General features: G+C 36.6%; 2 protein-coding genes across 6 annotated transcripts; both read left to right on the forward strand.

Moving 5' to 3' along the window:
• Positions 1–222: 222 nt before the first annotated feature.
• On the forward strand, positions 223–7,883 carry LOC121989717 (protein SMG7-like). 5 transcript variants are annotated; one of them, XM_042543926.1, is made up of 9 exons: positions 223–369; positions 895–987; positions 2,514–3,122; positions 3,224–3,346; positions 3,874–4,106; positions 4,180–6,079; positions 6,201–6,346; positions 7,127–7,217; positions 7,370–7,883. In XM_042543926.1, exons 2-6 carry the CDS (start codon positions 922–924, stop codon positions 6,038–6,040), a joined length of 2,892 nt encoding a protein of 963 aa, XP_042399860.1. In that variant the 5' UTR covers positions 223–369; positions 895–921; the 3' UTR covers positions 6,041–6,079; positions 6,201–6,346; positions 7,127–7,217; positions 7,370–7,883. The 5 variants fall into 5 exon arrangements, with proteins under 5 accessions (XP_042399860.1, XP_042399859.1, XP_042399857.1 ...); XM_042543925.1 differs by having other exon boundaries at positions 7,189–7,217; XM_042543923.1 differs by lacking the exon at positions 7,127–7,217 and having other exon boundaries at positions 7,351–7,883.
• Positions 7,884–8,351: 468 nt separating this feature from the next.
• On the forward strand, positions 8,352–13,267 carry LOC121989719 (calmodulin-binding receptor-like cytoplasmic kinase 3). The gene is made up of 7 exons (XM_042543928.1): positions 8,352–9,079; positions 9,398–9,655; positions 10,185–10,444; positions 11,383–11,548; positions 11,620–11,709; positions 12,342–12,640; positions 12,781–13,267. The coding sequence occupies exons 1-7, from the start codon at positions 8,776–8,778 to the stop codon at positions 12,988–12,990; spliced, it is 1,587 nt and encodes a 528-aa protein (XP_042399862.1). The 5' UTR covers positions 8,352–8,775; the 3' UTR covers positions 12,991–13,267.
• Positions 13,268–13,296: the final 29 nt, after the last annotated feature.

Raw genomic sequence — 13,296 nt, forward strand, 5'->3', positions numbered from 1 at the left:
TTAAAATATGAAGGTGCCTTTAGGATTAGGCTTTATTAATATTGGATTAATTTTTTTAATGTAAATAATTTAATTAATTATTGGCATTTATAAATAATTAATGAGTTAGAAAATATCTTAAAATAATAAAATACTTGTTTTAAGGGTTAAAAATATTTTCTATTTGAAAAGGTAAATATGCGAAAAGTCCCTAATTTATATAAATAGGTCTTTTCGCTTCTTTTCTTGGCTAAAGGGAGGAATAAAAAAATATATTAACCAAATTTGGCAGAGGCGGTCGTTGTTTTGCTTCATCGCTCCCCCTTCTTTGACGGGAAAGCTCCGCCTTTCGCCCATCGCCCTTCCTCTCGCCTTCGATCTGCGCATCAGGTACGCCGATTATCGTATTCACAATGCTCTTCGGCTTAATCGATGAGGTCTTGGACCTGCAACCAAGGTGTCGGCCTTGTTGTCGCCGCCACCTGCGTGTCCCGGGTCAGTTTGGAGGGGATCTGTTTAGTCCGGATCGCTTTGCGTTGAAATTTCGTGGATCGATGTGCGTTGCGTTTATGAGGGTTCAGGGTCTTGGTTGGATGGGATTTTGGTCGGTTTTGGGGGTTTCTTATTAGGACGTGGTAGTTTTGTTAGGTTTGGATTTGGGTGGGTCGAGGTAAAGTTATAGAGGAAAGTGGGATCTTTTGAGAGGGTTCGTGATTCGTTATTTGGAGACGAGAATTGGCTACATAACGCTTTGGATGTTTCTTTGGGTGTTTTTACACGCCAAGAATTAGGTTGTCTCTATGATCGATGATTATTTCTTTCTCTCTGTTTGTAATTGAGCTTGATTCTATTTGGGGAGTTTTTCTTGACCTAGAATTGTAATTCGTTGGTCTAAAGTTGCATTTTTTTTCCTAGGAAGGACATGGTATGCACATTTGATGGATGATGACTGTTCCGATGGATAGTTCTCTTTCATCATGGGAGTTTGCACAGCGGCTTTATGATAAGGTGCGACCTTGTGGAGAATTCTTAGTCATTTTGAGCAGCTCTTATTTTTGCTGCAGTAGTAATTTAATTCTAATACAAGTTTTTTACTTTCTTATACATTATTCAAATACAGAAGTAGTTTATTTTTATTATAATTTAATTGGCACTTGTGTTTCACCTACAAAACTTTGATGATTATGTAACCATGTAGCTGGACACATAAGAGCTCCAAATACAGTATCACAATATTGACAGGTTAATTAGTTATATAAGCATGCAGAAATAGGATCTACTTATGGTTCTTTGGGCCCTTTCAATGACCCCAATTTCAGTGTTTCACTCTGATAACAGTAGACCTTAAACTCTTTCGTGTGAAATTGTTTTTGGTTGAATCTTCATATCTCCAAAATTCCTAATACATTTCTCATTTCTTTGAAACTGATCTAGCTAAGTATTGGATTATCCCACAAATGATGTAAGTATTATGAATCCCTTTTTCAAGTTACCTGATACTGTATTGAGCAAAATGACATATTAGGACTGCATATGAAATATGCAATAGTGTCCCTCATTGCGCATGCCTATGCCATAAGCATGGGATCTACTATAGGCATGCAGAAATAGGATCTACTTATGGTCCTTTTAGCCCTTTTAAAGACCCAATTTCAGTGTTTTACCCTTATAACAGTACAACTACTTAGTGTGAAATTGTTTGGTTTGAATCTTCATAGTTCCATTTTTTTTCTTGTCATTTAATTGTAGATTTGATAAAGTGGTGATTAAAGTACCAATCAAATATGCATGGATAATTTTGAGGCATTTACTGGTTTTTTGATTATTTTGTAGTTCCATCTATTATAACTTTAAAAAGGTCCACTTAGAAGTACCATAAGTTTATAGTTTATAGAAAGTTTTTTTTGTATAAAAGTTTTAACACGGTACCCACCTGAGGGTCATTTGTGGTAGCTGATTTATATATTCACTTATGTGGTTGTCTAAGAATTAATTATGTTGACAATAATGCAAAAGATTGTGTATCAAAATGAAAAAAAAAAATCTGCCATACTATATCAATATAGTCCATCAAAACAATTAATATCATTTTTTCTACATTGTAACTCTTTATATAAAATGAAGCAATCTAAGAAAACTAATTTTATTTAGATTTTATGTTAATCAATCATAGAACAAGAAGACCAATGCATATCAACCAACCTAACCTACAAAATTCTTATTTCATTCTCTTTTTTTTTTTAAAAAAAAACCTGATATAGTTAAGTATTGGATTACCCCACTCCCCACATAATGACGAAAATATTATGCATCCCTTCTCAAGTTTCCTGATACCGTATTGAGTGAAACGACATATTAGGACAGTGTCCCTCATTTCATATGTGGCTTCTCAAGTTATTAACTGTATTTTGTCCCCTATATTTTAATGTTGCATCTATCCTGAATGGTAAAGGAATTTTGTTTGGCTTTCTATCCATCACGATATTGCTGCATCATATTCAGTTCTTAACTTTAATTTGTGGCCTGTCTCTTAGAATGTTGAATTGGAGAATGGACTACGGCTATCTGCAAAGTCAAAAGTACCTTCAGACCCAAATGCTTGGCTTCAAATGCGAGAAAACTATGAGGCCATAATTCTTGAAGATCGGGATTTTTCTGAGAAGAAAGACATAGAGTTTGTCCTATGGCAACTGCATTACAGAAGAATCGAGGAATTTAGGCAGCATATTAATGCTGCAGTCTCGGATGGTACAGGATCAAATCTACCAGCAGGTAGGAAGGTCCTTGTTCACCCTGATAAAATTAAGAAAATCCACTATGTTTTCAGAAGCTTCCTGACAGAAGCTACTGGATTTTACCATGATCTCATATTGAAGATTAGAGCAAAGTATGGGCTGCCATTGAGCTACTTTAATGAGGGAATTGAAACTGAAATTGTTTCGATGAAAGATGAAAAGAATTTGTCTGAGATGCAGAAAGGGCTTGTGTCTTGTCATCGGTGTCTGATATATTTGGGAGACCTTGCGCGTTATAAAGGACTATATGGAGAAGGGGACTCTGTTAGTCGTGATTTTGCAGCTGCTTCAAGTTACTATTTGCAAGCAGTTTCTCTCTACCCTTCAAGTGGCAACCCACATCATCAGGTTTGTATGTTGTTGCATTGAGCAGTTCAGATTATCTAGCTGCTTCTGTTTACATGGTTCTTGTTCTATTTGTTATCTATATAAAATCTATATGGTTGCAGCTGGCAATACTTGCTTCCTATTCAGCTGATGAGCTGTTGTCAGTATACCGCTACTTCAGAAGTTTGGCAGTTGAAATTCCCTTTTCGACTGCAAGAGATAACTTGATAATTGCTTTTGAGAAGGTACCTTTTTTATATGATCCAACTAATGTGGCCAATTTTTTTGCATGCATGCATCGAGCTGGTGTTCTTTAAATGTGTTCAAATAAATTTGATTTTTTGGATTACTTACAAATGCAGCAATTTGACTGCCACCTCTTTGCTACATCACTGATACCTTTCACTGTTATCATTTATTTTGAATAATTAAATACTTGACCATGATACTGTTACACAATGCTTTTGGTATTTGTTTTTTTCTCGATTATGGCCCAACTTGCAAGCAAACTGAACATATTGTTGGCAAGTTGTGTTTTTTTCTTCTTTTTTATGTTGAATGTGGATTTTGCAAGTGATGAATTTATCTATGATAGATGCCAATAATCGTTCATTGACTGCATTGTGATTATTAGCTTTTGATCTCTCTCCCCCTTTCTTGAAAATGTACAGTCTTGTCCTTTTTTCCATGTAAAATCAGACTTGACTATTTGATTTGTCATGTGTTTGATTCTTCCTTGTCTGTATTTGATATATGAATATCTTTTCTATAGAATCGTCAAAGTTTCTCTCAGCTACCCGGCAATATGAAGGTTGTTTCAGGCCGAAAAATGCGTATGCGCTCAACTGGTCGAGGTAGAGGAAGAGGGGATCTAAAGCTCATGCAAAAAGATACTAAAATTGAAACTTCACACATCAAAGATCAAAAACTCACAAAATCTGAATTATTTAAAGCCTTCTCAATTCGTTTTGTTCGTCTTCACGGAATCCTTTTTACAAGGACAAGGTACGATCAGTTTATATGTTATATATTGCCAACCTTTATTCTGATTAATTAACATGTTTTCTGACTTCAACAGCTTGGAGACTTTTGGTGAAGTATTTGGCTCAGTAATTAATGATCTGATTGTGCTCCTTTCCTCTGGTCCCCAAGAGGAACTTAATTTTGGATCGACTGGTGCTGAAAACTCATTAACCATGCTGAGGCTTATTTCCATTATGATATTCACTGTTCACAATGTGAAAAGGGAGTCAGAGAACCAATCATATGCAGAGATCCTTCAACGTAGAGTGTTATTGCAGAACGCCTTTACATCAGCCTTCAAATTTGCTGGGTATATTCTCAAGAGATGTGTTGAGCTGCAAGATTCTGCATCAAGCTATCTTTTGCCTGGTATTCTGCTTTTCATTGAATGGCTGGCATGTCATCAAGACATCGCAGCCAGTTCTGATATGGAGGAAAAAGAAGAGGGTGCAAGACTGTTCTTCTGGGATCACTGCATTTCTTTTATGAACAAACTTATTGAGACAGGACTTGCATCTATTGACGGTGATGATGATGAAGCTTGCTTTTTTAACATGAGTAGGTATGATGGAGAAGAAACTGGGAATAGACTTGCACTTTGGGAGGATTTTGAGTTGAGAGGATTCTTACCCTTAGTGCCAGCACAACTCATTTTAGATTTTTCAAGGAAGCATCCTCTTATGAATGATGGTGGCATGAAAGACAGTGTATCCCGTGTTCAAAGGATTCTGGCAGCTGGACGGGCTCTTTCAAATATTGTTTATATTGAACAGAAAAAATTATATATCGATCCAAACCGGAAAAAATTTGTTCTGAGCAGTGAGCCTCCAGTATTTGATGGTAATATGGACCCTACCTTTCAAGGTCTGCTGGATTCAGGTGTTAAGAAGCAGGGAAGTGAAATCAAAGATGTGGCTGATCTTTGGGCTGCACAAAGGACGTCTAGTCTTGGAGTGGCAGAAATCAAGGACCACATCTATATGGGAGGAGAAGATGATGAAGAAGAAATTGTGTTCAAGCCTCCTACCTCTGAGAAGTATGCAGATGCTAAGTTAACTGCTTTTAATTTGATCAACCCTGTACAAGAATATTTTCTTTCTGATCAGGCAATGCCAGCTCGGCATCTTTCTCCAAATTTTGGTCAAATTAATGTGCCAGCACTACCGAATAACGAATGGTTCTCAAAGCAGGAAGCATGCTTATCAAATGGTATTAAGAATATGAATATAACAGAAAATGGGCATTTGAATAAGCAGGTATTGCAAGAAAGCTCAACTATGGTGCAGCCTCAACCGTTCTCACATGTATTGTCAACTTCTGTTAATCTGGATGCTGATAACACATTCTCCAATCAAATTACAGCTGCAGATGTAGTGTTGCCATCTGCATTTGACACTATATTGCCATCAGGAGCCATTTCTGATGGTTTGGCTATGAAGCCCTCTGGCTTTCCAACTTTGAAGAAAAGTCCTGTAAGTCGTCCAGTTAGGTATGCTGGGCCACCTCCTGGATTTAGCCATATCAGTTCTAGACAGCAGAATGGTGGTATTCCAAATTCTTGCACCAATGATCAGCTACATGAGATTGATGATTATAGCTGGTTAGATACTAGTAGATCATCTACCAAAAGCATGGGCGTGGATAATTCTTTTGATAAAATAACACACAGGATTCCATGCATTAACACGAGCAATACTACTCCATTTGCAACTGTTTCCACCTTCCCATTCCCTGGAAAGCAAGTTTCTAACGTGCAATCTGAAATTGTCGATGGACGAAGATGGCATGATTTCCAGCTCTTCGAACAACTGAAACCTTTCAATGTGCAGCAAAATCAGCACTCAAATCCACAGCAGACTCTGCTTCCTGAACAATATAAAGCACAATCACTTTGGTCTAATCAGTACTTTGTGTGATACTTTATTTGAAGAAGATTTTAATGGTAAAAAAATGAGGTATTGCTGTTATAACTTTTGTTTAGAAAATTTCATACATTCATACAATGACTAACTTGCCTTCTGATGTTTGATGAAATATCTTCAATTACATTGTTTTTGATTTTTTATATGTTTTTAGTGATGGATGAAGTGCCTTCCATGGTGGGTGGCTTGCAACTTCGTGCCTATTGAAATCAGTCCCATATTCACAGAATTAATTGTCGTCAAGTTTATGGTCAAACATTGATAGTCATGGGAGCACTGCAAATGCTTGGACTTTATATGGTAGGTGCTGTTAACTTTATTAGCTGTCTTTTAAGTTTTTTTAATGGATTTTATATGGCATGCCTGGTATAGTTCATTTAAGTTGTGCTTTTGTTTTTGGGAAATTAATGGCTGAACAAGTTCTCATTTATTTGATGGATTTCTCCAGTTGTAGGATGAGTATATCTTTTATTAGTTGCTGAAAGCTATATTTAAGCACCTTTTAATATCTTATCATTTACTATAGCATAAATTAAAATATCTAAATGATCATCTCCTTTGCCGCAAAGCTGCCTCAACTTATCTTCATATAACAATTCATTTAAGATTGTGGACGGTAACTATTCTTTCAAACTTTCCAGCTTGTATAATCTCAGCTGCAGAAGTTAATGTATTTGGTGATATTTTTCCTCTGAGGAGGGTTTGCATTTTGCTCAGTCTGACTTGAAATGCTTTAGACTCAGTTTTCACTTGAGTTTGTGGAAGTTATTTCCAGTCTCGGCCTCTCAGGTTTTGATTGTTAGTTGTGGTCTCTACTATTGCTATAAGGGAAACTAATAAGTAAATGTTCATCACTTCAGCACCTTTTTACAAGTTATTTTGCATTTACTTGACTTAGCCAAATTGTGTTATTTATGTGTAATGCACACAGATATTACAAATTCTGCACTACTCTGAATTAATTTGTTTTTAACCTTGATATCATGGAGCATTTAGCGACTTGACATTTAATTATTTTGTTTTTAAGCTTGATATCATGGAGCATTTAGCGACTTGACATTTAATTATTTTGTTTTTAAGCTTGATATCATGGAGCATTTAGCGACTTGACATTTAACTATGTTCCGTTTAATTTGTAGCAGCTATTGTCCAGTTCATAATTCATGATGAGGTATCATTAGTTCTCTCTCAGCCATTGTGTAATAATCTTCTGCCAGTGTTTCCTTTAGTTGCAAAACTGTGTTTATGTTTTTTTTTTCACTTGGGATTAATCAATATGCTTACACTTCCCTTCTCCTTACGAGGATGCGCCAATGCTACCAGGATGCGGGAACAAAGAATTGATTATCTTCGATTGGGAGGAATATAAGCAAGTCCTATGAATGGTTGTTTCAAACACGATAGTGATACCTGGGGTTCGCTGCGTGGTGGAAACTCCAGTCAAGCTGTAGCGTTTGCATTGTCATCATAGGCCTCCATGCTCAAATTCAACTGCTTTCTTGGCGAGTGTGCTTTCGTTGTCCTTATCGAGCTGTCTACTTTACCAGTCAGTAGTAGGAAGATAAAAAACGGTCGAGAAAGTGATTCCGGATCGGAGGTTTGTTGCTGCTGCTGCTGCAACTTGATGAATAACCGACCTATTGTTACCTTTCACCCTGAGGAAACTTTTGCCAGTATGGTGTTTTATTGTGTGGTATGTTTGTGTCTTTCGGAGCTCGAAACTTCCATTTGAGTTTCGTATGTTTTCTCCATTTCAAGTGTTGTGGGTGGATCAACTCTATATGTTGCATGGCACATTTGGTTTATTGCTAGTTGCTGTTTATCGAGCATTATTGTTTCTTGATTTCTGGCATGAAAATAGTTGCTGCTTGTTTTCCAATATATATCATAATTTTACTTTAATTTATATATATATTGGTAGTATGTTGCTCACCATCCTATGCGTCATCTCACTCATAATCTAATGTCTGAAATATCCTACTTTGATCGTAGTCGATTTGACCAGAATTATTTGAAGTTGAAGATACATTAATATATTATTTTAGATATAAAATTAAGGCTATGATACTTGATCATCTGCAAATATGCCGTCTTTTCGTTTTTTAAACATTAGCATTTTAACGTTGTAATGACTACGATTTTTATATCGAAAATCATATTAAATTTTTCGATATCATTATACTAAAATTTTAATATATGAAAATTTTAATACAATATAAATTTTTTTATACGAGTTTAGATTTTGATATTTAGTACCGAACAGGCGAACACCTAGTTGTTTCTACCCAGCCGCCCGCCCAATTCCACCGCGGCAGCACGTGCACAACTCACATCACGCGCCTATTGCTTTCTTCCACACGGCTTCCTCATCCTCTCATCGCCATCTCCTTCTTCGAAGCTTCACGCCTCTCTCATCCTCCCCGGATTTTATTGTTACCTCGAATTCATTGCTTTGACGATCGGAATATCATCCACTTCCTCATCAATATGAGATCTTTCTAGGTTTTCAGTTCCTTTCTTCTTCCTTGCCCTCTTTCGATTGGAGGATTAGTGTACTGTTGATCATCGGATTTTGAGGCATGCGCCTGCTTGCTATGAGCTAAAAATCCGATCTTTTGAGGGTTATATGCTCGGGTTCGTAACTTTTAATCTTTTCTCCTCTCTCTTGGATCTTATGATGCGCGCGTAGAAGAGAGAGCGTTTTGGGGGGTTTGCTTGAAAATTGGTGAATGGCTTCGTTTACTCTGTGGTTGTTGGTGCTATCACAATTACCGTGGGGTTTGGCTTCGGTTGCAGTTCCAGCTCTTCTGAAAGTATGTGGTTACGATCAGGTCCAGTACTTGGAATCATCATCCGACGAGTACTACCTCTTAATTAATGGAATACGGATAGAGGATCCAGTTCTGATCTGCAAGGCACTTGAGTCCTACTCCAGTAATGGCTGTTTTGCATCTGATCCCGACATGGGACATTGGGGAAAGATTGGAGAGAAGTACTGCAATGAAGACTTCACACCATTACTTCATGTCGAGGGTAATTAATATTAGTTTAAGTGGTTTTTTTTTTTTTGACATGGTTCACTTCATATTAAATTCTGTTCTATGAACTATATGATTCTGCATTTCTGCTACTGCTAGGAAGATAGATTTACATTCTTGTAAATATCTGTGAATTTCTGTTGTTTTACTGCATTGCTATAACTAGCTCACATATGAAATTGCACATCTGCTCACAGCTTATCAGTTGAATAGTTATTCCTTTCTTAAGTTTTACTTTTTGAAGGTCCTATTGCTTTGTTAGAGAACACAGTGGAATGTTTTTTGTCACTTTTTTTCTTATTGCTTACTGCAGTTAACTTGATAAGGCAAGGTGGAAGAAAACTGTTACAGTTTTTGGAAAATGTCACTAACTATAGTCAGGGGAGAGAATTTAATACATCCGAAGAAGGGCAACGGTATATAATTTCTTCAGAAAAACAAGATATCCCTCTTGCTCTTCCAGGAATGCTCCTACTGTGTTGTGGTATCTTCTGTCCTTGCTTCTATGCTAAACGAAAAGAAGAAAGCCATCACAGTGTACATGACCGGCGGCAGGGAACGAGCGAGTCAAGTATGAACTTACACTTACAGAATTATATATCTGTTTCAGTAGTTTCAGTTTACCAACTTATGATTTTCTGTAGTTGTTGATTGGTGATGATGAATCATCTTGCCTTAGTTTTATTCAAGTTTATGGTTGCATTTGCAAGTTGGCTAGACAATACTCTTTAAAGTGGAAAATTGAAGTTATCATATAGTTAAGAAAGGATTTCATATTTCTATAGATTAGGGAATTCCATTATTTTACGTGACAAATTTTCATTTCCGTCCATGAAAAAGAAAAAAAACATTAAAAAGGATTTAATTGCCGGTTTAAAATAATTGATTGCTGCTCGAAACCCAGAGTGAACTCTTTTATCACAGTTTGAAAATTATATATGGTGTTTTTTTTTGCTATATGTTTCACACCATTAAGTACATGCTGAAACAAACTGCCAATCTCATGTTGTGAAATCATTGTTGGTCCATGGGCATAAATGTTGCTTATCTGTTACGTTTCTCCCTGTGTTCTAATTAGATTTTTTTTTTCTGTGTCCCAGTGGATTTAAATGAATCTTTTGAATTAACTTCCACATCTGAAAAGATTCCAGCTACTCCAAGAATTCCTCCCAGTCCATCTCGATTTTCATCGTCGCCTCAATTGAGTAGAATTGGATCAGTACATCTCACCCTTAATCAGATAGTCAAAGCTACTCAAAATTTTGCACCTCTAATGAAATTAGGTGAAGGTGGATTTGGAACTGTGTACAAAGGTGTTTTACCAGATGGTCAAATCGTTGCGATCAAACGAGCAAAGAAGGTAACTAATTATATATCTCTTTCTAAAGGAAGATAAAATAGGCTTAGCATCAAATGTATGCAACATTTTATTAATTTAATTTCCATCAAGTAAGAAACATTGGGAGATCTGTTTCTACTCACAAGTGATTTTGTCTGATATATCTACTTATCAAGGTTAGAGGGAATTATGAATTTATGATATTGGTTGTTGATTAGCTCTTTTGGAAGTAAGATATAGGATTCCATCACCCACTAGCTAGTAGGCTTCTACTTTGGTAATCCCATGATGAAAGAATTAGAATATTTGCCCTTACTTGTCTAATCCTCATATATTCAGTCGTCTCTTTCATTTCTACAATGTGTCTATTCCCATGCTGATGTCTTTCCGAAAATATAGTTGCAAGGTTATTGCCTTTATTTAGAGAAGATAGTAGTGACTATAAGAGGAGTCCCTTATCTCGATTACTTAAGTGGCTGAGGTAGAGGTCTTGATGGTAACAATTGAGATGAGGACTAATAACGCCGAGCATGCATGGATACCTCTTAAGGAGAAATCAAGGTCATCCTCAAAGTGCTTGTCCCATTCACATAAGTTACTCATATATTTGAAGGACCAACATTTTTCTTTCTCCCATAAATGAGAGGAAAAGGATATTAGATCTTGTTCAAATAGATCAATTGTGCTATTTCTAGCAAGCATACCTTGCACTTGATTGAGTACTGAATCTTGTTGATAGCTCAATGCACTCTAGGGTAGCAAACCTTTTTTCAGAAAACATTGTGCTTTAGTTGGCTCCATGATGCTTGAACACACTCGGTGGTCTTTGTATCATTGCTTTGTTGCTATGTTATATGCTTCTTATTCTGACTGGTACACCACAACCAAGCATTTTGATGAGAAATTTGCATCTGTTCATATTACTTGGATGCCATCTGCTGACATAAGTTTCTGGATAGGAGCAAATTTCGTCTTTGAAAGACGAATTTACCAATGAAGCCGAATTGCTCACAAAGATTGAACATGGAAATTTGGTGAGGTTGCTTGGTGTAACTACCAAAGGAAATGAACGAATTATAATTACTGAGTTCGTTCCAAATGGTACTCTGAGGGAGCATTTAGATGGTAAGCTGCAAATTTCCTTGCTGTGGTGTTGTGTTCTCGACTGTCATGGGTTTAATTTTCTGATTTTTCAGTCATCCATGGAAGGATATTGGACTTCAATCAGCGTTTAGGAATTGCTATCGATGTTGCTCATGGATTGACTTACCTCCATCTATATGCAGGTGTGGCTTTGTTAGTGTTGTAATTTTTTTTTTTCTTTTCCCATTTCTTTCACAACCCACATTTTTTTATTTATTTTCATTTATAAATAGATTTAATACTTTTGTATTTTTGCTTTACAAATGTAGCAAACTATTCAATACACCTTAGTCTATTCTCTTCCAGAGTCAATGCCATAGACAATTTCGAGGTATCTCAACCTTCTCTTTATTGAGAGATTCGATAGAATTCTTATAAGTTCTGGTTTCACTCGCATGCAAGTGTCTCATGAATGAAGTAGACACCTCTTGCCAATTTTGATTAAATTTTTGCTTGAATCTTAGCTCAGCCATCAAGGATTTCTTCTATCCTGTCCCAAGTCAATTTTGTAAGTATAAGTTAAGATGCATGGAATTTTCATGTTCCCTTTCTCATGTCTTGGACTTTTTCTATGTATGTCCAGTACTAATTGTGCTAGAGATCGAATTGCCAGAGATGTAATTGTCGATTGAACCTCCTAAGTAGTTTCTATTACCTAATGATTTCTTGTATTGGCATCAGTTTATTAAAATGAGCGCCAAGCTGACATTTGGGTTGAGTTACTTTTGTTCTTTGGTGAACTGAAACTACAATTAAACTATTGGCTCATTGACAGAAAGAACAATAATCCACCGGGATGTGAAGTCATCGAACATCCTGCTGACAGAAAGCTATAGGGCCAAGGTGTCAGACTTCGGGTTTGCAAAGTCTGGTCCGACAGATGCAGATCAGACTCACATCTCAACCAAAGTGAAGGGAACTGCTGGGTATCTTGATCCCGAATACCTTAGGACATATCAACTCACTCCAAAGAGTGATGTGTTCTCATTTGGAATTTTGCTCATTGAAATTATTTCCGGACGGCGTCCTGTAGACCTGAAAAGAAATGCCGATGAAAGAATCACAGTAAGATGGGTAAGCAGCATCTTGTTCTTTCTAAAAATTTGATTGTCAGAGACTAGTAGTTGGTGTTTCATCTTCCTTTATTCCTTAGAAAGTAACTCTATACCCAGTGTTTGTCTTCCTGATCTTCGATATCCTTCCTTTTACTGCAGGCCTTCAGAAAACATAACGAAGGAAATGTCCAGGAGATACTAGACCCCATGCTGGATGAAAAAGTCGACGAAGAAGTTATCAGGAAGATGCTCGATCTGGCATTTGAGTGTGCTGCGCCTACACGATCTGACCGACCTGCTATGAAGGAAGTTGGAGAAAGTCTGTGGGAAATAAGAAAAGTATATGCAAAAAGCCTGAAGGGAACATAATTTTAGGCTGGCTAAGGAAGCTCATACTTGAAACATTCAATTTGCTCATGATTCGGTTCAAGGTCTTCTCTTTATGGTGTATGTTTTGGGCTCAGCAATTCCATACACGTTTGCAAATCTCAAGATAAATTCTAAAATCTCTTGTTCAAAGTGTATATGATTTGAAGTATACTTAATCTTTGCATCACTAGGCTGTATTAGTGTTTGCTACATAATATTTGCTTTTACTTTGTATATTTCATTGCATTGTATGAGATGGAACCTCTTTGATTGTTGATGCCCGTTTTTCAGATTTTGCTAAATATT

The sequence above is a fragment of the Zingiber officinale genome, chromosome 6B (assembly GCF_018446385.1).
Source record: "Zingiber officinale cultivar Zhangliang chromosome 6B, Zo_v1.1, whole genome shotgun sequence".
Taxonomy (NCBI): Eukaryota; Viridiplantae; Streptophyta; class Magnoliopsida; order Zingiberales; family Zingiberaceae; genus Zingiber; species Zingiber officinale.

Coding starts and splice junctions, on each gene's coding strand:
- LOC121989717 (XM_042543926.1), top strand. CDS start 922: ATGATGACTGTTCCGATGGATAGTTCTCTTTCATCATGGGAGTTTGCA. Junction 3,347..3,873: donor TGATAATTGCTTTTGAGAAG/GTACCTTTTTTA, acceptor TCTTTTCTATAG/AATCGTCAAAGTTTCTCTCA. Junction 4,107..4,179: donor ATCCTTTTTACAAGGACAAG/GTACGATCAGTT, acceptor TGACTTCAACAG/CTTGGAGACTTTTGGTGAAG.
- LOC121989719 (XM_042543928.1), top strand. CDS start 8,776: ATGGCTTCGTTTACTCTGTGGTTGTTGGTGCTATCACAATTACCGTGG. Junction 9,656..10,184: donor GCAGGGAACGAGCGAGTCAA/GTATGAACTTAC, acceptor TCTGTGTCCCAG/TGGATTTAAATGAATCTTTT. Junction 12,641..12,780: donor AAAGAATCACAGTAAGATGG/GTAAGCAGCATC, acceptor CTTTTACTGCAG/GCCTTCAGAAAACATAACGA.